Source organism: Melanerpes formicivorus, unplaced genomic scaffold (assembly GCF_026170545.1).
Source record: "Melanerpes formicivorus ecotype bairdi unplaced genomic scaffold, bMelFor1.0.p_v2 SCAF_17, whole genome shotgun sequence".
NCBI classification, from domain to species: domain Eukaryota; kingdom Metazoa; phylum Chordata; class Aves; order Piciformes; family Picidae; genus Melanerpes; species Melanerpes formicivorus.
Genome location: NW_027142369.1, coordinates 15,333,002 through 15,354,421, shown reverse-complemented (window position 1 = coordinate 15,354,421; position 21,420 = coordinate 15,333,002). Strand labels below are relative to the sequence as shown.

At 47.7% G+C, this 21,420-nt stretch overlaps 1 protein-coding gene across 4 annotated transcripts in view; it reads right to left on the bottom strand.

Moving 5' to 3' along the window:
• Positions 1–21,420, bottom strand: part of TXNDC16 (thioredoxin domain containing 16) — a 53,403-nt gene that overhangs the window by 6,741 nt on the left and 25,242 nt on the right. For 2 of the 4 annotated variants that reach the window (XM_068149080.1, XM_068149082.1), the window contains exons 15-20: positions 19,205–19,373; positions 18,068–18,204; positions 12,159–12,243; positions 5,287–5,425; positions 3,980–4,140; positions 1,230–1,420 (exon numbers count right to left, since the gene is read on the bottom strand). In XM_068149080.1, the coding sequence (XP_068005181.1) occupies positions 1,230–1,420; positions 3,980–4,140; positions 5,287–5,425; positions 12,159–12,243; positions 18,068–18,204; positions 19,205–19,373 (882 nt within the window). The remainder of the gene's footprint in view (positions 1–1,229; positions 1,421–3,979; positions 4,141–5,286; positions 5,426–12,158; positions 12,244–18,067; positions 18,205–19,204; positions 19,374–21,420) is intronic. The other 2 variants (XM_068149083.1, XM_068149084.1) reach the window with 2 other exon arrangements.

The following is a 21,420-nucleotide window of genomic DNA, read 5'->3' as shown; positions in this document are numbered from 1 at the left end:
GCGAGTCATTCGTCATTGGAACGGGTTGCCCAGGGAGGTGGTGGAGTCACCATCCCTGGAGGTGTTCAAGAGGGGATTGGATGTGGCACTTGGTGCCATGGTCTAGTCATGGGGTCTGTATTGATAGGTTGGACTCGATGATCCTCGAGGTCCTTTCCAACCTAAGTTATACTGTGATACTGTGATACTGTGACAATGCATTACTGAGATGCTGTAAGGAGTGAGAGGAGGAGGAAGTGGTCCCATTTCCTGAAGGTGCTCTTTAATTCCTCCTTTTAAGAGTGGTCACAGAGTTTGTAGCACTTCAAAGCATGAGGAAGGAGGCTGTGATGGCTAGTACAGCCTTTGGCCATGCTTAACCACCAGCTCATCCCTCTGATCTCTGATACCCCTGAAAACTAAGGTCCCTACTAAGGACCTACATGCCAGCCAGATGCCTTCAGCAGTGGTGAGGGAAAGAGGTGTGGAAGGATGAACGTCTCAGAGGGTTCTCCCAGTGGTGATTGTGTCAGAAATGGTGCCTTCAGCTCTGGTGAGAGCTTACTTATCCTACCTAACCATGCTTTTGGAAACACTTGCTTTGAAAGGCTTTTTAAAATTCAGAAGGATCAAGTGGTGTCACCTCATGGCATTTCCAGAGCCTGGATGAGGCTGGCAGCCATCAGTTCCCAAGATCCCTGTAGCACCCCATGGCTAAGATGGATAACATACATAAGACTCAGGGAAGGAACATCTGTGCACCCTTCTCCCAAAGTGCAGCAGCTGATGAAGGCAGAAGGGATGCCGTGAAAAATGTCATGGTACAAGCGAACCCTCATGTCTCAAAGATCACAGCAAAGCACCAGCTTCCTCTCTCATCCAAGAAAATGCTGGAAGGTGCCTCAAGAGAAGTTCTTCCTTATGCTAACAGCTGAGAGGCTGAAGATGATTTACGAGCAAGCTGTGCTCCAGAAGGTCCAGAGAACACAGCCAGCCATCAGGAGAAGAGATGTCGATACAGAACTATTCAACGCTTGGCTCTGAACATCAAACAGCCCTGAAGCAAACTCATGAGCATGGTTATTCTCTTCTGGCTGAACTATTTGTACTTCTCTAGCTCAAACTTGCAGAGCTACTTTTTCCATCATTAAGTTCCAGGGTAGACAATTTATTGCACATTGCATCTTCTCATAAACAGAGCAGAGCTAACAGTGTGTGCTTAGGAACATTACAAACCCACATCCACTTACTGCTGGGAATCTCCAGTCCTGCTTTTAGTTTCTCCAGCCAAGATAAGATGTTCATTTCAGTGATAGACTGCTCTGGTGGGAACTTGAATACCTGACCTCCATCATGAAGGTTTACCCAGATGAGGACAGGCAGAGAAGGTATGGTGGCAAAGTAGGCCTTCAGGATCCCGCGTCCCACTGGAGTTTTCTTCCTGTGGGGAAGAGCAGATTCAACTTGTTCACCAATGGTTTGGCAACACAACAGGACTGAGAGCCAAGCAAGCATCAAGGCCTGGGGGGCACATCCAGCAAAGCACATGGTTTGGTCTATGGCACAGCTGTAGAAGCTCACCACATTATTTATATGCTGAAACATTACTTATAGGCTCATCCTGTCACTACAAGAAGGATACTGAGATTCTGGAGCATGTCCAAAGAAGGGCAACTGAAGCTAGTGAGGAGTCTAGAGAACAAGTCTTATGAAGAGCAGCTGAGGGAACTGGGGTTGTTCCACCTGGAGAAAAAGAGACTGAGAGCAGACCTTCTGGCTCTCCACAACTCCCTGAAAGGAGGCTGAAGCCTCACAAAGAACAAGTGATAGGACAAGAGGAAATGGCCTCAAGTTGCACCAAGGGAGGTTTAGGTTGGATATTAAGGACAATTTCTTTCCCAAAAGGGTTGGTAAGCCCTGAAACAGGCTGGCCAGGGCAGTGGTGGAATCTCCATCCCTGAAGGGGTTTCAAATCCTTGTAGGTGTGCTGCTGAGGGACCATGGTTTAGTGATGGACCTGGCAGTTGTGGGTTAATGGGTTCATGACCTTAAAGTTCTCCAACCAAAATGATTTTATGACTCAATGCCTTAAGCAAGGCATTAAGCAAGGTCCAATAAAGAGGGAGTGGACAACAGATTAGATATGTAAAGAAATCCTTGAGCAGAAGGAGCTGGGTCACAACTTGTAGGAGGGGGTGAAATGTTCTTCCCCATCAATTTTTAGGAACAGGTGAAAGAGGAGTTGGACAGGTCCTTGAAGGGAGCGCTGCCTGCTCACTCCAGCTCCATGGCTGCACCAAGTCCACAGGAGATGAACAGGCAGGTGCCGGTGCAGAGGGCTGTGATCAGGTGGTCCAGCCCCTGGGCAGCTGCTGAGTGCTTCCCCAGAGCCTGAGGAGATGGGAGGGCAACTTCCCCAAGTGACATGGAGACAGTCAAGAGGACACTGAGACAGAGGAACAGCAAGCCCATGGAGATGTGGAGTCTTTCCAGCTGAGAGTGACGCTTGAGATCCAAGCTGGCTCTCACAATGAGAATGAAGTTCTCCTTTTAGCACTATGCTACTTGCTGCCCAGGGCAGTGGTGGAGTCCCCATCCCTGGAGGGATGTGTGTATGTGCTGCTGAGGGACATGGTTTAGTGGCGGACTTGGCAGAGCTGGGCTAATGGGCGGATGTGATGACCTTAAGGGTCTTTTCGAACCAAAACCATGCTGTGATTCTTTCTGAGCCACATTGTGCTCTCTTTTGTGACACAGTCCTTTTGCTCTGCCAAAGGTCAGCTCTTTCCTTCCGAGGAAAGGAGAGCACAGGCTGATGTGTAGGTGGGGAAGTTCCAGGGGCTCTTGTTCCTGGCAAGCAGATTGTCTTCTGTTTGAGAACATGTGCACTCCCCCTCAGCTCAACTCCAGCGCATGCTGCGTGGTGCTTCCCAGACTTCAAGGCACGTTATGATTAAGTCAGTAAGGTATCTCTGGGCTTGGGCAAAACAAACAGAGGCCAAAAATTGAAAACACAATTTGGGAGGAGTTAAAGCCAAAATTTCTTAGCTCCTGGATTTGTTTCTTGACTATTTTTCAAGCCTGCCTTAAGGGTCCAGTTCTGGTGTCCCCATCATAAGAAGGACATAGAACTGTTGAAGCAAGTCCAGAGGAGGGTCACAAAGAAGATCCAGGGGCTGGAGCATGAGGACAGATTGAGGGAGCCTGGAGAAGTGAAGACTCCAGGGGAACCTTATAGCTGCCTTCCAATTCCTGAAGGGAGCCTATAGGAAATCTGTAGAGGGACTTTCCATAAGGGCTGTCTAGGAACAGGATAAGAGGGGGTTGATTTTAACCTGAGGGAGAGTAGGTTCAGACTGGATCTTAGGAGAAGTTCTTCAGTACAAGAGCGATGCGACTCTGGAATAGGTTGCCCAGGGAGGTTGTGGATGCCCCCTTCCTGGAGGTATTTAAGGCCAGACTGCATGAGGCCTTGAGCAACAAAGTCTACTTGAGAGGCATCCCTGCCTGTGGCAGGGAGGTTGGAGTAGATGATCTCTAAAGTCCCTTTGAACCTAAGACATTCTATGATTCTATCTCTAATTCTTCTGGATTCTCAGAATGTTCTCCCAGACAACAATCAGTAGTTTTCCTGCTGAAAAAAAAAATCACTTCCAGGAGGGCAAATTTTTCCTCCCACACATGGCAAAAGTAAAAATAACATTAAAGGCAGGGTCAAGCCACCATTTGATATCTTTGAGAACATTTTACTCTACTGATAAATCTTTCTGCCATTAATTAAGCATTTCCTAATTTCACTTTGCTGTGCAGTTTTGCAGCTGCCCAGAAAAAACTCTGAATCACTGCTAAATGATTTGACCTCTCAACTCATGATGACTCCAGAGCAAATAGTCCCATTACCAGCTAGACAGCAATTGCAGAAGCAGGTTGGTTTTTTTCCTTGCCCTGAAACGCTAAAAGCCAGCTAATGGAAAGAAGAAAGAGGTTTTCACACACTCACAAGCTCAACCAGCAAGCCACAAATGGTTGCTGGGCTCTTCCTTTTGCCAACCTCATCATTTCCTCACTTTCCATTTGATCGATGCCACCGTCGCTGAACAGGATGAGGAAGGGCTTCCTGAGCTGCAAGTAGTGGGGTAGATTCTGCACGGTGATTTCTGGCTGCAGAACAGCAAAACAAGAAGTTGGGGGTTTGAGGGAGGAGAAAGCAGGATGAAACTAGGCTTTCTGTTCTTACATGAGGAGTTCAGAGGATAAGCAAGGCTGTAGGGTCCACATCAAAAGCAAGCATGTCAAAAACACAGCATGAGTGCTGGGATCTTGGTGCATGCTGGAGATGTCTACACCCAACCATGTCCTGGGCTGATCCCCAGCAGCGTGGGCAGCAGGTGGAGGGAGGGGATTTTGCCCCTCTGCTCTTCTGAGATACCACCTGCAGTGCTGGAGCAAGCTCTGGAGTCCTCAGCACAGCAGAGACATGGACCTGTTGGAGCAGGGCCAGAGGAGGCCACAGCAATGATCCAAGGGCTGGAAGCCCTCTGCTGTGAGGTCAGGCTGGAGAGTTGGGGTTGTTCAGTCTGGAGAAGCAAAGGTTACCTCCTGGTGACCTTTCAGTGGTTAAAGGAGCTGATCAGAAAGCTGGGGACAGGCCTTTGTGCAGGGCCTGTTGTGACAGGACAAGGGGTGATGGGGTTAAACTAAAAGAGGGTGATTCAGACTAGAGGAAAGAAAAAAATTTTGATGCTGAAGGTGGTGAGACCCTGGCCCAGGTTGCCCAGAGAGGTGGTAGAAGTATTCCAGAGCTCTATTCCTGCTCTTGTTGAAATGTCCCTGCTGACTGCAGGGAGGGGTTGGACTAGGCATTTAAAGGTCCCTTCCAACCCAAACCATTCTATGAACCTTTCACATCATAAACCAAGTGTGCAGGAGCACCAGTGTGCTGTGAAGGCAGAAGCATGGCTAGCTCAGACTGGTTCCGCACAGCCCTATGTCTTACTGCTTTACCCAGGCTCTGACAGGCATATGCAAGAGGCAGGAAAAAGACACCGCAAGAAGCTAAGCCACCTCAGCAGCAGTGAGCACAAGCCAGGCAGAAGCCAAGGACTCCCAGGGTCTCCTCCCATGAGACCACACAAGGAAGAGCAGATTTCTGTCCAGACTGCCTGATCCAAGCTATAAAATTTAAAGCCAAGTGTAACTCAGCATGAGAAAAATAACAAATAAACATCTTCATTCTGTGCAGCTCCAAACTACCATCAGCGCCTCTGCAAGCAAACACAGTGGAAAAAGCCAACTCTGCTTACTTACAAAAGCATCCAGCAATTCATATTTGATCATCTGCACCATCTCCTGCGTGTTCTCTTTGGCCAAAGCGATGCCTTCCACGCTCTGACCTCCACTCCTGGCAAGGAGGATGGCTGGCGGGGACACTGCGTACTTGTGGGATCTGGAAAAGAGAGACAGTAACCAGGACCGGTCAAGAGACTTGACACAGCCCAAGTCTGCTGCTTCCAGAGCCGGTAGCTCCATGGTGAAACAGCGAGGACCAGCACGTTGTGGCACCTGCAACAGGAAGAGGCCACTCCCCATCACCAACCCTCCAGCCCCTGCACAATCCTGGTTTGATAGGAAGAGATGGCTCCCTCATTCTCATCTGAAACAAGCATGCACCCAGCTTGCACCACACCCTAAATGTATAGCTATACATCCAGAAGGGTCTTGTCCACTGAGACATCAGCAGCCAAACACTGGGAAAAGCCCCAAACCCTACCATCCCAACTATTTCATTCCGATACCTAACGTTAGGTGAAGCAAATCCCATCCAGTGCTTTCTTCTTGGTGCAAATACCCACCCAGTGCTTTCCTCTGCCTCCCATGGCAAACAGAAAGCCTTCGACTCCATCTGAGCAACACCAACCCACACAAAATAAGCTTCAGGAGATCTGAATTTTGGCTTGGTGAACATGGGTAATTTCAGTGAAGTCCAGCCCTGTGTTAGAGCTGTGCACACAGCCTGCACATGCATGTTTTTGGTGGAGAAACCAGCCCATCTTTTGTTCCCCAGTGTTGTTCTGTCTAAGAATCATAGAATGGTTTGGGTTGGAAGGGACCTTAAAAATCATCCCTTTCAAAGTCCCCTGCCATGGGCAGGGACACCTTCCACTAGACCAGTTTGGTCAAGGCCTCATCCAACCTGACCTTGAACAATTCCACAGATGGGGCATCCACACTTTCTCTGGGCAACCTGTTCCAGTGTCTCACCACCCTCATGGTGAAGAATTTCCTCGTAACATCTAATCTAAACCTCTCCTCTTCCAGTTTGAAGCCATTATCCCTTTTCTTATTTCTACATGCCCTTGTAAAAAGGCCACCCCTGTCTCTCCTGTAGGCCCCCTTTAAGTACTGGAGTTCAAGGGTATCTAAAAAAAAAGCTGAGAAGGTGGAAAGACCAAAAATAGGAGAAGTCTGAGCAATGCAAGGGCAGGGGGTATGCCAAAACAAGAGAGCAATTTTCTGGAAGTCTGAGGAACTTCAGCCCTGAAGGTTCCAGATGTCAGTGGCCAGAGGAAGGGTGTGAGAGAGAAAGTCAGCTGCCTCACCACTTTTTTGAGGGAGGGTGGTCAGGGGTGGTGTCTGTAGTTTATTTTTCAAGGGCTGCTGGTAATTTTTCAAAGGCTGTGACACCAGGACTGCTGGGGAAGTGAGCAAGGGGCATCCATATTTTGAGGTGGGGAGGTATCATAGTATCATAGTATCATTCAGGGTTGGAAGGGACCACAAGGATCATCTAGTTCCAACCCCCCTGCCATGGGCAGGGACACCCCACACTAGATCAGCCTGGCCAGAGCCTCATCCAGCCTGGGCTTAAACACCTCCAGGGACGGGGCCTCGACCACCTCCCCGGACAACCCATTCCAGGCTCTCACCACTCTCCTGGTGAAGAACCTCCTCCTCACATCTAGCCTGAATCTCCCCACCTCCAGCTTCATTCCATTCCCCCTAGTCCTATCACTACCTGAGATCCTGAGAAGTCCCTCCCCAGCCTTCCTGTAGGCCCCCTTCAGATACTGGAAGGCCACAATTAGGTCACCTCGGAGCCTTCTCTTCTGCAGACTGAACAGCCTTTGATTTCCTTCTCAAAATCAATCTGGCCCATCTTTTTTTTGTTCTCCATATGAGAAAGAATCAATGTGGACTCAGCCTATGGCAAAGGCAGCTCCTGGAAAAATCATGTTGCAATCACTTGCACTTCCCTCCATGGTTTGCCCAGGCAAATTCAGTTCTGAATGGGACAGAGTTTTTTTCACACGGGCTTTAAATATTTCAGAGTTTGGTTGTTTAGGTCACCACTGACAAAGGAAGCAGAGAGAACTGCAGTTCAGCTCAGATGTAGACCTTTCACTTCTTCTATTGCAGCATTCAACTGCCTGGAAACAACACACCCACTGCACACGTCTAAGGGGCACCCCAGATCTGCACAGATGTCTTGATAGAGAGTAATGAATGACCATGGACTTTCCCTGAGGCCTTCAAAGGTTATGAATCTGTGCCTAAACCATTCTTAGATTTATCTGAGCCTTTTCACTTCCATTTTGCAGTATGCCCTGCTTTATTTTCATTTAACTTCATAGACCCAGCCCTGAGCTCATCTTTCCCCTTTCTGCCCACATTCCTGAGTGACACCAGTCATGGAAGGTTGAGTTTTGTACTTCTGGTCATGACTGGGAATCCTCTGATCTGTCAGGAGGGTCTTTAACTTGCTGCTGTTGTTCAAACTAACCTGCATTTGCCATTGGTTAAGAATGGTAAAACCCTAGAAAATGCTTAAATTCAGGGATTTTTAACTTCTCAAACTTTCACAGCTCTGAGAAAGACTTCTCACAGCAGGTAAGGACTCTTGCTCCTTATGGCTAAACACATCAACTCAGACACTGATTTTCTTCTTCCTCCTCCACTTCCCCAGGACCCAAAAAAGTAAGATTCAGAGATCAAATACTTACCAGCAAGGATGCTCTATTTTAGGCAAATCAATGGATAAAAAGCACAAATAGCAGAGAAGCACCCAAAAATGGGGTGATGCAAGACAGCAGCAGAATAGAAGCCTACAAAAATTACATGAGCTGTAGCTTTAAGTTCTTAAAGTCCTCAGGTTCTTAAATCTTTCTTTAATCAGCCTTGAAAACCCACAAAACACCAAAAGCTTGAATTATTTACATCAAGATCTTCACATGTGCCCAGTTAGTAGAGTCTTAAAGAGTAATGCAATGTTTCTTCACAGAAAACATTTCTTCACAGCAAGGGCTTTCAGGCATTGGACCAGGCTGCCCAGGGAGGTGGTGGAGTCACCATCCCTGGAGTGATTTAAAAGACATGGATGTGGTGCTGAGGGACATGGTTTAGTTGTAGTAGCTTAGCAGTAGTGATGGTATTGTGAGTTCTAGGTGAGTGGTTGGACTTGATGAACAAAAAGGTCTCTTCCATCATTTCTATGATTCTATGACTGTGAGGATGCTGAGACACTGGAGTACATTGGCCAGAGAAGTTGCAGAAGCCCCATCCCTGTTCAAGGCCAGACTGGACAGGGCTTTGAGCAAACTGATCTAGTTGAAGATGTCCCAGTTGACAATGGATATCTTTAAGGTCTTTCTCTTAAGTAGGTCTCTTCCTTAAGAAAGGTAATAGAACACTTATCTTATGAGGAAATGCTAAGGGGAGATCTTATTAATGTTTGCAAATATCTAAATGTGAGTATCAGGAAGATGGGGCCAGACTCTTCTCAGTGGTCCCCAGTGACAGGACAAGAGGCAATGGGCATAAACTCAAATATAGGAAGTTCCATCTAAACATCTCTGAAGAGATTCTAAACCCCTTTGGGTGTTGTGATCCTGGGCAACATGCTGTGGATGACCCTCCCTCATAAGGAGGGTTGGATTTAGATGACCTCCAGGAGTCCCTTCCAACCCCCAAACCCAACCCCCCACCCTTCTGTAATTCATGTGATCAGCAGCTTTTGATAAGGAAGTTTCTCAACCAGAGCCAGAAGATGAACCAATTCCCCATGTAATAGCTGGAGTCTGCCATAAAATCACCTCTTATCTTACTTTGACCCAGTGCATTGTTGCTAATGACAGCTTTCTGTTTGTCCAGCAGCTGGGTAATCTGAGACGTGCATTCGAATCAAAACCATCTGCAGACAAATACTTGGCAGCAATCTGTGGCATCTGAGTGTGTCAGAAATAAAGAATGGCTTCATTCTAAGCCTTTCTTCCTGAACACTTCTGTTTCTTTGCATTAGTGACCAACCAAGCAGGTTGCCTGCTGAGCAAACAGTTCTGCTGACAACCTCCTTTGTGTATCCTGAACAACTTCTTCTTTAAGAAGAGGGGATCTGGCATTTAGCAGCCCAGGAGCCACAAACAGTTCCTCCTCGAGGACTGTGCAAAAGAATAGCTTTTCTTTGCTTAAGAAGGGAAGTGAGCCTGGCTCTTGCATCAGGGATTCCTGTAAGTGTTTACTTTTGACTTAGAGTTGAGAAGATGACCAGCTACAGTAGCTTCACCCACAAATCACAGCCAAAATCCAAACTTGGCAGAACCAGTATCAATATAAACTGTATTAACTACCCCGACTCAGCTGGATCATGCTGCAGACCGTGCAGGAGCAGCAGGATGGAGGTGTGCTCTGGCATGTGTCACTGCTGAGGGAACAACAGGCTGCTTCTGCTGGTACCTTGTTTTCTAAGCTCACCAGGCTCTGCTTTATTTTTTTTCTCCATTTGTCAGCTGCTAAGTTCTTTGGGGGGAGAAAAGTCTTTTAGCTTGGGTGGGGTCAGGTTTTTCACCCTGATGCTGCTGGTTGTGACTTCTGTACCAGTGGTCTCCCGCCCCAACACTGACCAAGCCTGGCACTGCCTCATTTCTGTGGCCCATCCATGGCTGGTGCTTTGAATCATAGAATCACTAAGGCTGGAAAAGACCTCTGAGATCATCAAGTCCAAAGTCCAACCACAACTGGGTTAAAAGAGATGTGCCACCAAGAGATTTGCATTTTTATTCCCCATGCATAATACAAAAACACCCACACAGTATCATAAAAATCACAGAATGTTCTGAATGGGAAGGGACCTTAAAAGGCCATCTAGTCTAACATCCCTGCAGTCACAGCAGGGACATCTGCAACTAGAGCAGGTTGCACAGAGCCCAAAACAATAACCTGGAACGATTACAGGGATGGGGCATCTCCCACCTCTCTAGGAAACCTGGGACAGGGTCTCACCACCTTCAGCATCAAAAATGTCTTCCTTCTATCCAGTCTGAATCTCCCTCTTTTATTTTAAGCCATTACTCCTTGTCCTGTCACCACAGGGCCTGCTCAAAAGTCTGTGCCCAGCTTTCTGATCAGCCCTGTTAGGCACTGAAAGACCGTAAGATGATCTCCCTGAAGCCTTCTCTTCTCCAGGCTGAACAAGCCAAACTCTTTCAGCCTGGCCTCACAGCAGTGGGTTTCCAGCCCTTGGATCACTGTTGTGGCCTCTGTATCTCAGCAGACACTGTATAGATGTGTCCCCTCTCTAAGGAACTGATGATGATAATTGACTGTTGCATTACTGGTCATTAAACCCATACCTAGAAAACAGGCCAAGGACCTTCTGGGATTTTGAAGCCTGCCTTAATAGCTAATTCCTGATAGAAATGAGATGTGAGGACAAGCTGAAGATTGACTCTGGGTCTAGCTGCATGTACAGGCACTGAAACATCTCCCACAGTCTAGCCCAAAGCAATCTGCCCATTTCTGGAGTGAGTCATAATGACAGGGTTAAGTGCATGGACTGACACATGCTCAGATCCCATTAGCTCCCATTACTGTCCTCGGAGACACCAAGGAACTCACCAACAAGGCCTTGACTTTGCCTTCACCATGTGTGCAGGAGGATGGCTACTATATTTTTCCAAAACTCTTCCTCCATTATCATAGAACCATTTAGGTTGGAACAGACCTTTAAGATCATTGAATCCAACCATTAACTCATCACTGCCAAGGCAGGGGATGCACCTCTCCAAAAGTCTGGAGATGGTGGTGAACATCTTGCTCTTGCCAAAGGGAGGAAAATGGGTGGAGACATCTTTCCAGAAGAAAAGAACCACAGTAAGATTAACCATTGAAAAGATGGAATTAGGGTTTTTTTCCCATCCTTGCCAGCTGAAAGCATCTCACAGCCAGATGTGAGTGCTCAAGCTGGATGAGACCAAAGTGGTTTAACACCTTTCCCAGTGCTGCAGGAAGACCATCTGCTCCACACCAAGGCAGCCCCATGGAAAAACAGCATGTGTCAAAAGAAAGCCTGCAAGCAGTCACAAGCAGCCTCTCTTTTGGCTGCTCTTGGCCAGCTGGAAGCAACCATCAAAGACTCACGTTTATAGCCCTGGCTGTGCAGCAATCCCCTGGTGCTATCCTTCTCCATCCCCACCTCAGCAGGGAATTTCCCAGCATCATGGCAGGGAAGAGGAGACAAAAAGGTGAAGGGACTGTGGAAAGAGGAAGACCAGTAATAATTCATCACTTCCTGACAGAAAGAGAAGGGTAGAAGTGGTTTTTCTTCCCCACATACTGATCCTAGCTGGAGGGCATCATTTTTCCAGCCTGTTTTTTTTACCTTCATAAAAAGCTTGGACTTTTTTGTATGAGGAACTCAAAGTATGGGAGGAGGACTGAAAATACCCAGAGTGAACTTCAACAGCAGGAATGAAATTCTTTACAGTAAGGATGGTGAGACACTGGAACAGGTTGCCCAAGGAAGTCATGGATGCCCACTCCCTGAAGGTGTTCAAGGGCAGGTTGGATAAGGCTTTGAGCAACCTGATCTAGTGGAAGGTGTCCCTACCCATAGCAGGGGAATTTGAAACCCCTTCCAACCCAACCCAATCTGTGAATCTGTGAAAAGAGATGACTGTTCATTTCAGTAGGACTAAATGAGTTGCCCGTGGACAGGTTGTACAGCAGCGGTAGAACCAGGACTGTATCTCCCTTTAGCTTGAGTCCTGCCTGGACTAAGACATTTGTAGCACCTCAGAGCTGCTGCTAAACCCTCAGCAGGGCCAGTGAAGCTTCCTCTAGGCATTTGATTTCACAACACACAGATCATCTTGAATTCTCCTCAAAGAACAAGAGAAACAACTCACAAAGCCAAGGCATCATCTTCTAAATACATCCCCATCGTTACGTGGCCACTTAGGATGTTTCCTGCCTCTTCAAAAGCTTCCCTGGCTGTAAGGCAAAAAAAAAAAGGGAAAAAACAGAGATTAAAATAAACAGTAGAAAGAGAAGCATCAGCTTCCTCCTGGAAACCACTGTCAGCACACACAACACCCTCCTACAGTGAACTGTCAGCTGAGAGCAGAGCTACCAGGAGAAGCTCATGAGAACTGGATGTGTCTCCTGGCCACAGGGAGGAAGAGTTGGCAGCAGCCAAGAGGATCGGAAGGAAAGTTCCTATTATGAGAACTGTAGCTGCTCTTCAGCCACCAGCATGGAGCTTCCAGGAGGGGCACGACAAAGGCACTGATGGAAAAGGAAATGTCTTTAAGGACTTAAGAGCCCATAAGTGTACTTAGAAAGAGGAGACCAAATATAAGTCTAAACAGAAATCTTGTAAATCCCAGTGACCTTTTGGAAATGATTGATGATGACTTATGTGGAGTGGTGCTAAGTGCCCAGTAGATAAACCAACCTCTCCCTCTAGTGCCTTTGGGTTTTACCTAGCTTCTCACAGCAGGTAGAGTCTGAGGAGCGTCCAGCTAGAACAGCAGAGGTCAAAAACCTAAATGCATTGCAGACCCAGTGCTCCACCACTTTGCATAGCTGCAAAGAGAGGGCAGCACCTCCATCAGCACAGCTCAGCTCCAGCCCCAAACCTGGAAGTGTTCAAGGCCAGGTTGGATGAGGCCTTGAGCAGGCTGGTCTAGTGGAAGGTGTCCCTGCCCATGATAGAGGGGTCGGAACTAAATGATCTTCAAGGTTCCCTCCAACCCAAACCATTCTATGATTCTATGAAATCCACATGCAGCAGCTGCTTGGGTCTATCACTCACCTTATGGAGATGGTCACCTTGTGGAGATGGCCACCTTGTGGAGATGACAAGGTCAGATAGAGAGGTTAGGCTGGGGATCTCTTGAATCTACCCATGCTCACAGGTTGAGAGCAAAGCCCCCAAATGAAACTGATACCAGAACTAGTTTCTGACATGATGAAACACCCTCACTTTGAGGCAGCTGGATCCATGGGAGGAACAAGCTTTGTGAGAACATGCAAGCCACAGTGCATGAGCTTGTAGAATATAGTTATAGATCAGAGATCAAAACCACCGCTGCCAAAGGTGGGGTGGTAACAGGATGGATTTCAACACCACCACCCCTCCTCCTTTGTATTGAGCAACTGAAAGCAACAAAAAAGGCACTTCCCACAACACAGGACGCTTCACTTGAATTTAAGGAGAAACTCATTTACTTTGAGGGTGCCAGAGCACTGGAATAGGCTGCCCAGAGAGGTTGTAGAGTCTCCCTGTCTGTAGACTTTCAAAACCTGCCTGGATGCGCTGCTGTGTGACCTGCCCTAGGTGATCCTCCTTTGGCAGGGGGGTGTGGACTAGATGACCCCCTGAGGTCCCTTCCAACCCCTACCATTCTATGATTCTATGGCTTAAGGAGAGTGAAAAATGACACTTCTTCTTGGAGAAAGTCAGGTTCTTCCAAGAATTAAGGTTTCATCTCAGATACAGCCACGATAGATGAGGCTTAAGAACTTTAATAAGATCTCATCCAGATACTGTTCAGTGTTCCTCATAACATTTACCAACATATTGCAACTGACCAACCCAAGCTCTTGGGACCAGTGACACAGACTTCAACAGACTGAGGCTGGCTCACAGTTGGTCACTTTGTGGTTCTTTGTCTCCTTTTTTTTTTTTCAGCTAAACTCAAAGCAGATTTCCCCCATCAAGCAACGCTGGGACCACAGGGACCAGAAACTTTCCTTTACACTATTTTCCTTTCCAAATGGAAGTGTAGATCATGGAGGGTTCAGAAATTGAAGGAAACAACACACAGAACAAAAGGGATGACAAAGTTTGGCCTGTTTATCTTGTGGTACAGAGAAACCACCACTGGATGATGTTGGTTTCCAGCATCTTGGTCTTCGGTCAATTGACTTAATCAATACTGAGAGAAGAACAACCCATTGGACCAGCTGAGAAGGACCACTGAGATCTTCACCAGCAAACCATCTGTGAACTTGTCTGTGTCCTAACAACTGGAGAAGATCAGGAATTCTGTCCTATATCAGGACAGCCTTCAGCAGAGCACAGGCTTCCTCCTTTCATCAGGGTCATTCCTGATGAGATCTTTCCTCCTGACCCAATTTTTCCATGTGTTGGGGATTGTGTCAGACTCATTCGCCTTCCATGAGAGCTGCCATAGATAACACATGCCCAGCTTCACTGCTGGATTTGGGAACAAAAAGGAACAAAATCCATCAGGTAAAAAAAGGGTCTGTGGCTCCTGTAATTTTTGGAGCAGCATTTGAGCATCACCCCTTATCCCTCTAGCAGAAGATGCTGTGTGAAACCATGGTCTCCAGCAGCAGCAGAGCCCTGCAGAGCACAAGGGTATTTTTAAACACTTGCTGCAGAGTCTTACTTCCAAGTATGCTTTCAGTTTTTCTCCTCTAAGTACTCCAGGTTTCCAGGAAAATGCTTGGTCATTGTCCTTGTGATACTGTTTAAAAATGTTAATTATGATTTTTCTGATGAGCCTTTTTTAGCTCAGACCCACTGCAGGGCTTGTGGAGTGACAGAATCACAGAATGGTTTGGGTTGGAAGGTACCTTCAAAGGTCATCTAGTCCAACCCCCCTGCAGTTAACAGAACATCTGCAACTAAAGCAGGTTGCTCAGATTCCAAAAAGAACCTGACCTGGAATGGTTCCATAGATGGGGCACTTACCACCTCTCTGGGCAGCTTGGGCCAGTGTCTCATCATCCTCAGCATCAAAAATGTCTTTCTTCTCTCCAGTCTGAATCCTCCTCTTTCAGTTTAAAGCCTTCACCCCTTGTCCTGTCACAACAGGCCTTGCTCAAAGGTCTGGCTCCAGCTTTCTTCTAGGCCCCTTTAAGCACTGAGAAGCCACCAGATCTCCCTGGAGCCTTCTCCTCTCCAGGCTGAAGAACTCCAACTCTCTCAGCCTGTCCCCACAGCAGAGGGCTTCCAGCCCTTGGATCATTGCTGTGGCCTCCTCTGGCCCTGCTCCAACTGATCCATGTCTCTGCTGTGCTGAGGACTCCAGAGCTGGCCCCAGCACTGTAGGTGGGGTCTCAGCAGAGAGGAGCAGAGGAGCAGAATCCCCTCCCTCCACCTGCTGCCCACACTTCTGGGGATCAAGCCCTGGACATGGCTGGCTCTGACTGCGAGCGCACAGTTCCAGCTCATGTATGGCCTTTCACCCATGAATAAACTGAGATAGTTCTGATGCTAAGCACTGAATAAAATCCAGGATTTTATTTATTGGACATCTGGTTGCTCTGTTCACCAGAAGTGTCCATGACGCAGCACGCTGGTTCAGGTTGGAGCAAGAATTGTTGCTGCAAGAAAGTCACTGCAAATTCCAGCTAAGTCTGCAGGCTGATAAGAGCAGCAGTGTGGTTGCCCTGTCTCTGGCCTGGGTTTGGTGCCAGAAGAGCTAGCTCCAGTTTTCTGCTCCCTCAGGCCATTCTGCATGACGTTAGAACAGCCCACAGGTCACAGGTGGTGAAAGCATCACAGATTTAATCTTCCTTGGCATCTGTGGCTGAGCCATTCCAGACTGCAGACTCTGTGTGCCCCGAGGGAAGAGGCAATCTTGTGGCCTCCACACAGAACCATCAGGAAACCCCCAAAATTCTTGTTTGCACAAAAAGAAACCAACAGCTTCTAGACAGGAATGAGTCTGAGCTCAGGCATCCTTCCAGACCCCAGCAGGTTCCTTCCATGAACCCCTCTAACCATCCCATTGTTCACCAAGAGCTAGCAACAGGCCCTCATGGCCAAGAAGATCAACAGCCTCCTGGGGTCCATTAAGAAGGCTGTGGCCAGCAGGTCGAGGGAGGTTCTTCTCCCTCTCTGTGCTGCCCTAGGGAGGCCACAGCTGCAGTCCAGAGTCCAGTTCTGGGCTTCCCAGTTCAAGAGACAGAGAACTACTGGACAGAGTCCAGTGGAAGCTCCAAAGATGCTGAGGGGCCTGGAGCATCTCTGTGATGAGGAAAGGCTGAGAGACCTGGGGCTGTTGAGCCTGGGGAAGAGCAGACACAGAGGGAATCTTAGCAATGCTCAGCAAGAGCTAAAGTATGGGAGGACAAGAGGATGGGGACAGACTCTTTTCAGTGGTGTCTTGTGACAGGACAAGGGACAATAAACACAAACTGAAACCCAGGAGGTTCCATCTGAGGACGCGGAAAGTCATCTTTGCTGTGAGGGTGCTGCAGCCCTGGAGCAAGCTGCCCAGAGAGGTTGTGGAGTCTCCTTCTCTGGAGAGATTCCAAACCCACATGAACATTTGAGATCCTGTGCAACCTGCTATGACTGACTCTGCTGTAGGAGGGGGATTGGAGTGGATGATCTCCAGAGGTCCCTTCCAATTCCTACCAGTCTGGGATTCTGCAATATATGATTGTCACACAAAAAAATCACCATAGCTCTCAGATCCATTTCCTTGTCTTTCAGGAAGGCGATGAAAACCCAATGGATCCTGGACCAAAGCCATGGCATGAAACAAATTCTCCTGGAACAGCATCATGCTGGAGCAGCATCCTACAAAGCAGGCAGGGGTAGGAGAACACAACTGCTCCAAGGTCCACCCACTGACCAGGACTACACTGACCAAGACTACAAAGTGAGACAAATTCAGACAAGTTCAGAACGCTCCTTCCAGCAACTTTGATTGACATTTCCAGATGATGTCCACCATTCTGGGGTTGTGCTACCTCTTGCAAAGTCCACAAGTTGAATTATTGACATTTCACTCTGTTTGATGGAAGAAATTCCTAGTTTATCCTATTGCTGCTTTGCTTTATTTTTAAAACAAAGGGTTTGGATTGTGTGTTGGTTGCAGGGACTGGGACTGCCACATTTGCAGAAGGAGTAGCCATCAAGATGACCATCAGTTCCATAGTGGAAAGGGATCTCTTGAAGAAAGAATATGCTGTGACATGTTGTCCATGGACTACCTGAAGAGGCTGATCATAGAATCATGGAAGGGTTTGGGATGGAAGGGATATTTAAAGGCGGATCTGGGCTTGTTCAGAAGCTGAGGGGATTTAATTGCACCCCACAGCTACTGTGAAGGGGATTCATAAAGAGACCACCAAACTCCTCATGTAAGGGGCTGGAGATACAACAGGCACAAACTATGGCTTGTTAAGTTCAGGTCACCTGCAAAATTCTCTTTGCTGAGAAAGGTCACTGAAGGCAGCGCTGTTTTGTACTGCGCCAAGCACCCTGTCTGGATCCTTGTCAGGGTTGGTAGATGCCACCACACTCGGTGTAGTAAACAAGCCTGACAGCTGAATGTCCTCTGAGCCAGGGTATGGACCTTAAGTGCCACATCTGGAATCACCTGCTATCTTTTTCTGGCAGAAAAAAAAAAGAGTGGTGCCAGGCAGGCTGAGATGTGAGGAAATGCACGGAGAGAGAATGATACATAGAAGAACTTCCAAGCACCTAGAATCATCTCTCTCCCTTCAGTTATGAACCTGAGCAATAGGACAAGAGGAAATCACAGAAACGTAGAACTGATTCTGTGATTGGCCTAAGTTGGCCCAGGGGAGGCATGAGTTGGACATGAGGAACAACCTCTTCCCCAAAAGGGTTGTAAAGCCCTGAAACAGACTGCCCAGGGAAGAGGAGTCACTGTGCCCAGAAGGATTTCAAAGCCATGTAGATGTGTGCTGAGGGACATGGATTAGTGGTGACCTGACAGTCCTGGGTTAATGGTTGGACTTCATGACCTTAAAGGTCTCTTCCAAGCAAAACCAGTCTATGATTCTATATAAATAGCACACTAACCTTCACCCGTGGCTGCGCTAAATACTCCTAGAATGGAAGTGTGGTGATAGGATGACAGCTCAGAGGGAAATTCTCCTCTTAAATATCTTTCTGCTTCATCAATTGTGGCCAGCTTCAAAGGGCAGGAAACTTGGCTCCTATGGAAAAGCAGAGAAACAAAATGGGCTGTCACCTTCTTCACTTTTGATATCAAGAGAAAAAAGTGTAACCTCAGTCTAACAACGTCCCAACCCAATGTCACAACTAGAGACAAAAACCAGTTTCCTGGTAAGAAAGGACAACACATAGTCACAGAAAGGTACTAGAGCTGGTGACTACAGAATCACAGGAGGAATTGATAGGGATCTCTGGGGATTATGCAGTCCAATCCCCCTCCTAAAGCACAGGCACCCACAGCACGTTGCACCGCATCACAATGTTCAAGTGCGTTTGGACCTCTCCAGAGAAGGATATTCCACAGCCTCTCTGGGCAACCTGCTCCAGGGCTCCAGCATCCTCATAGCAAAGATGATTTTCCTCATCTTCAGATGGAACCTCCTGGCTTTCAGTTTGTGCTCATTGTCCCTTGGGGCACCACTAAAAAGCGTCTGGCACTATTCCCTTTCCCCCCACACACACTAGCTCTTGCTGAGCATTGCTAAGATTCCCTCTGTGTCTGCTCTTCCCCAGGCTCAACAGCCCCAGGTCTCTCAGCCTTTCCTTTTCACAGAGATGTTCCAGGCCCCTCAGCATCACTGTAGCCTCCACTGGACTCTGTCCAGTAGTTCCACATGTCTTGAACTTGGGAGCCCAGAACTGGACTCTGGACTGCAGCTGTGGCCTCCCTAGAGCAGAGCAGAGAGGGAGGAGAAACACCCCTATCATCCTGGCCACACCCTTCTTAATGCATCCATTATGTTATGAGGAAGAGAGAACAGCCCTGAGCCAAAATGGTTGCTCTGAGATCCTTGGGAATCCAGAGAAGGAATTCCAGCAAAGAGAGATGGACAGTGACAACAGATGGATGCCCTGTCCAAGAAAGGATGTTCCCTGACACTGAGAAGCACAAAAACGTCTCTAAGTTCCCTTCCAACCCAAACCATTCTGTACATCTATGTGCCAGTCTCACTGGGTGGGGACTCACTACCAGGCACTTACAGAATGATGAAGCTGGTCAACTGTTCAGTCCCCCACATGCCACTGTACACCACTGACCGCTCTCCCTTCTCATAAATCTTGATGGTAGGAAACTGTGTGACGTTCTCCATCCTGCAGACACCAGGCCAGTCCCAGCAGTTGACTCCAGAGAGCAAAAGCCCCTCAGTTCCTAGAGAGGAAAACAAGTAAGTCTAAAAATAAGGCAAAAATAACAGGGAAAGGGTTGAACAAGAGCTTTTTGTGAAATTATCACATACATTTGCTGCCAGGTCTCCTATTTGCTTTGGCATGCATCCTAACAGAGCACTCAGAATGAGCCCAGCTGGGCTACCACTGAGAAGCTGCTGGGCCATTCCTATAGTCAGATGTTGCTTTGTGTGAGCAGGATGTCCAAATCCAGCCCTGAATACACAATTCCTTTGAGTTTTCTCCTGAAATCATGGACACTCACATACCTTTCAGCACAACAGTCACTATCTCCAGCCTGAAAATGTATTGAGTGCTCCAGCAGGGCTGGACCGATCCAAATGACAGTCCATGGAGAGGAAAAAATACTCAGAGAAGTGGTAAGTTGCACTTCTCAGATGGAAATACCAAGAGACATTCAGAACTGGCTGGTTACACAAAATGACACCATGAAACCCTGAGGCAACTGTCCAGGAGCAGAAAAATAGTAAGGAAAGGTACTGGAAATACCTTAGGAATCAAGCCAAGACAAAGAAATAATGCAGACACTGACTTACAGTAAAGACAGAAGATAAGGTTTGGCATGAAGGAGGCTGATGCATCCAAGGCTTCTTCATTTATTATGGTGCCAAGTGTTGAAAAGTGTCTGTTCTACCTAAATTATGGAGCCCAGTATGCAAGCTGAAGGTCCCATAAATTTGATAGATGTAATAGAGGCTGGCAATCACCCAAGCTGCTCCATCTCAAAGCCTCTAACAGGCACCTTTAGGACCTGTGAACCTGGGGTCTCACGGGTAAGGGAGAGAGCAAAGCAGAATACTTGGGACTTAGTCCAACTTAGGTTCCTGATACCAAAAATGCTTTTTATGGGTCTCAGCAAAACTCAAGGGATTCATAAGCAGTGTAACGAATGCAGGTTGGTTCCCTGCATGGTCTTCATGACACAGTGCCTGCAGCTCCAGCATGTCCTTACCAGTCTTCCTTCCATCTGCACATTGGGTGATGAGCAGCACATGTTGCTTGCTTGTCCACAACTAAGCCTGTGCTAACCATTTGGCAGGTGAACCATCACCAGGGGTAGAGATCCCTTCGTTGCCAGCCTCACCTAAGCTGCCTCCTATCCGCTTAGAATCACAGAATTGTTTCACAGATTCGCAGACTGCATTGGGTCGGAAATGACCCTCAAAGGTCATATTGTCCAATCCCCCTGCAGTAAGCAGGGACACTTCCAACTAGATCAGGCTGCCCAGGGCCACATCAAGTCTGATCTTGAGTGTCTCCAGGGATGAGGCATCTACCACAACCCTAAGCAGCCTGTTCCAGTATTTCACCACTCTCACTGTAAAGAACTTACTCCCAATGTCCAACCTAAATCTACCCTGCTATGGTTTCAAGCCATTGCCCCTCATCCTATCGGTACAAACCCTTTTAATCAATCCCTCCCCAGCCTTCCTGTAGCTCCCTCTCAGATACTGAAATATAGCTATAAAGTCTCCCCAGAGCTTTCTCTTCTCCAGGCTGAACAGCCCAAGCTCCCTCTTTCAGCTGGAAAAGACCTCTAGGATCACCAAGTCCAACCATCAACCTAAGACCACCATGGCCATTATACCAGGTCTACTTGCAGGCCTGTCCAAGGACAGCATGGCTGCTTACAGTCCCCAAGCCATATGCTGTCCATGCCCACTGCAGGAATGCCATATCTCAGGAATCTTCAGGCCACTCCTACATTTGTTTGAAAAGGAGTCAAGGGAATGATGGGATAAAACCTAGAGACAAGTACACACATGGAGGCAGACCATTACAAAGTGTCCTTCAGAAACCAGGGTTAGGGCAGGTGATGAGGATTTCTCAAGAGCAGGGCACACCAAAACAGCCAAGCTCTCTTCTATCTGGCCTGGGTTTGATTCTGACCACTGTTTTCATTAAAGGTCTGGTGGAATAAACCAGACACATGCAACCTGCAAATGATCCCAAGCCCAGAGGGGCAGAAACCAATTTGAAGGGCAAAGTCTAACAACAGCAGCATTCCA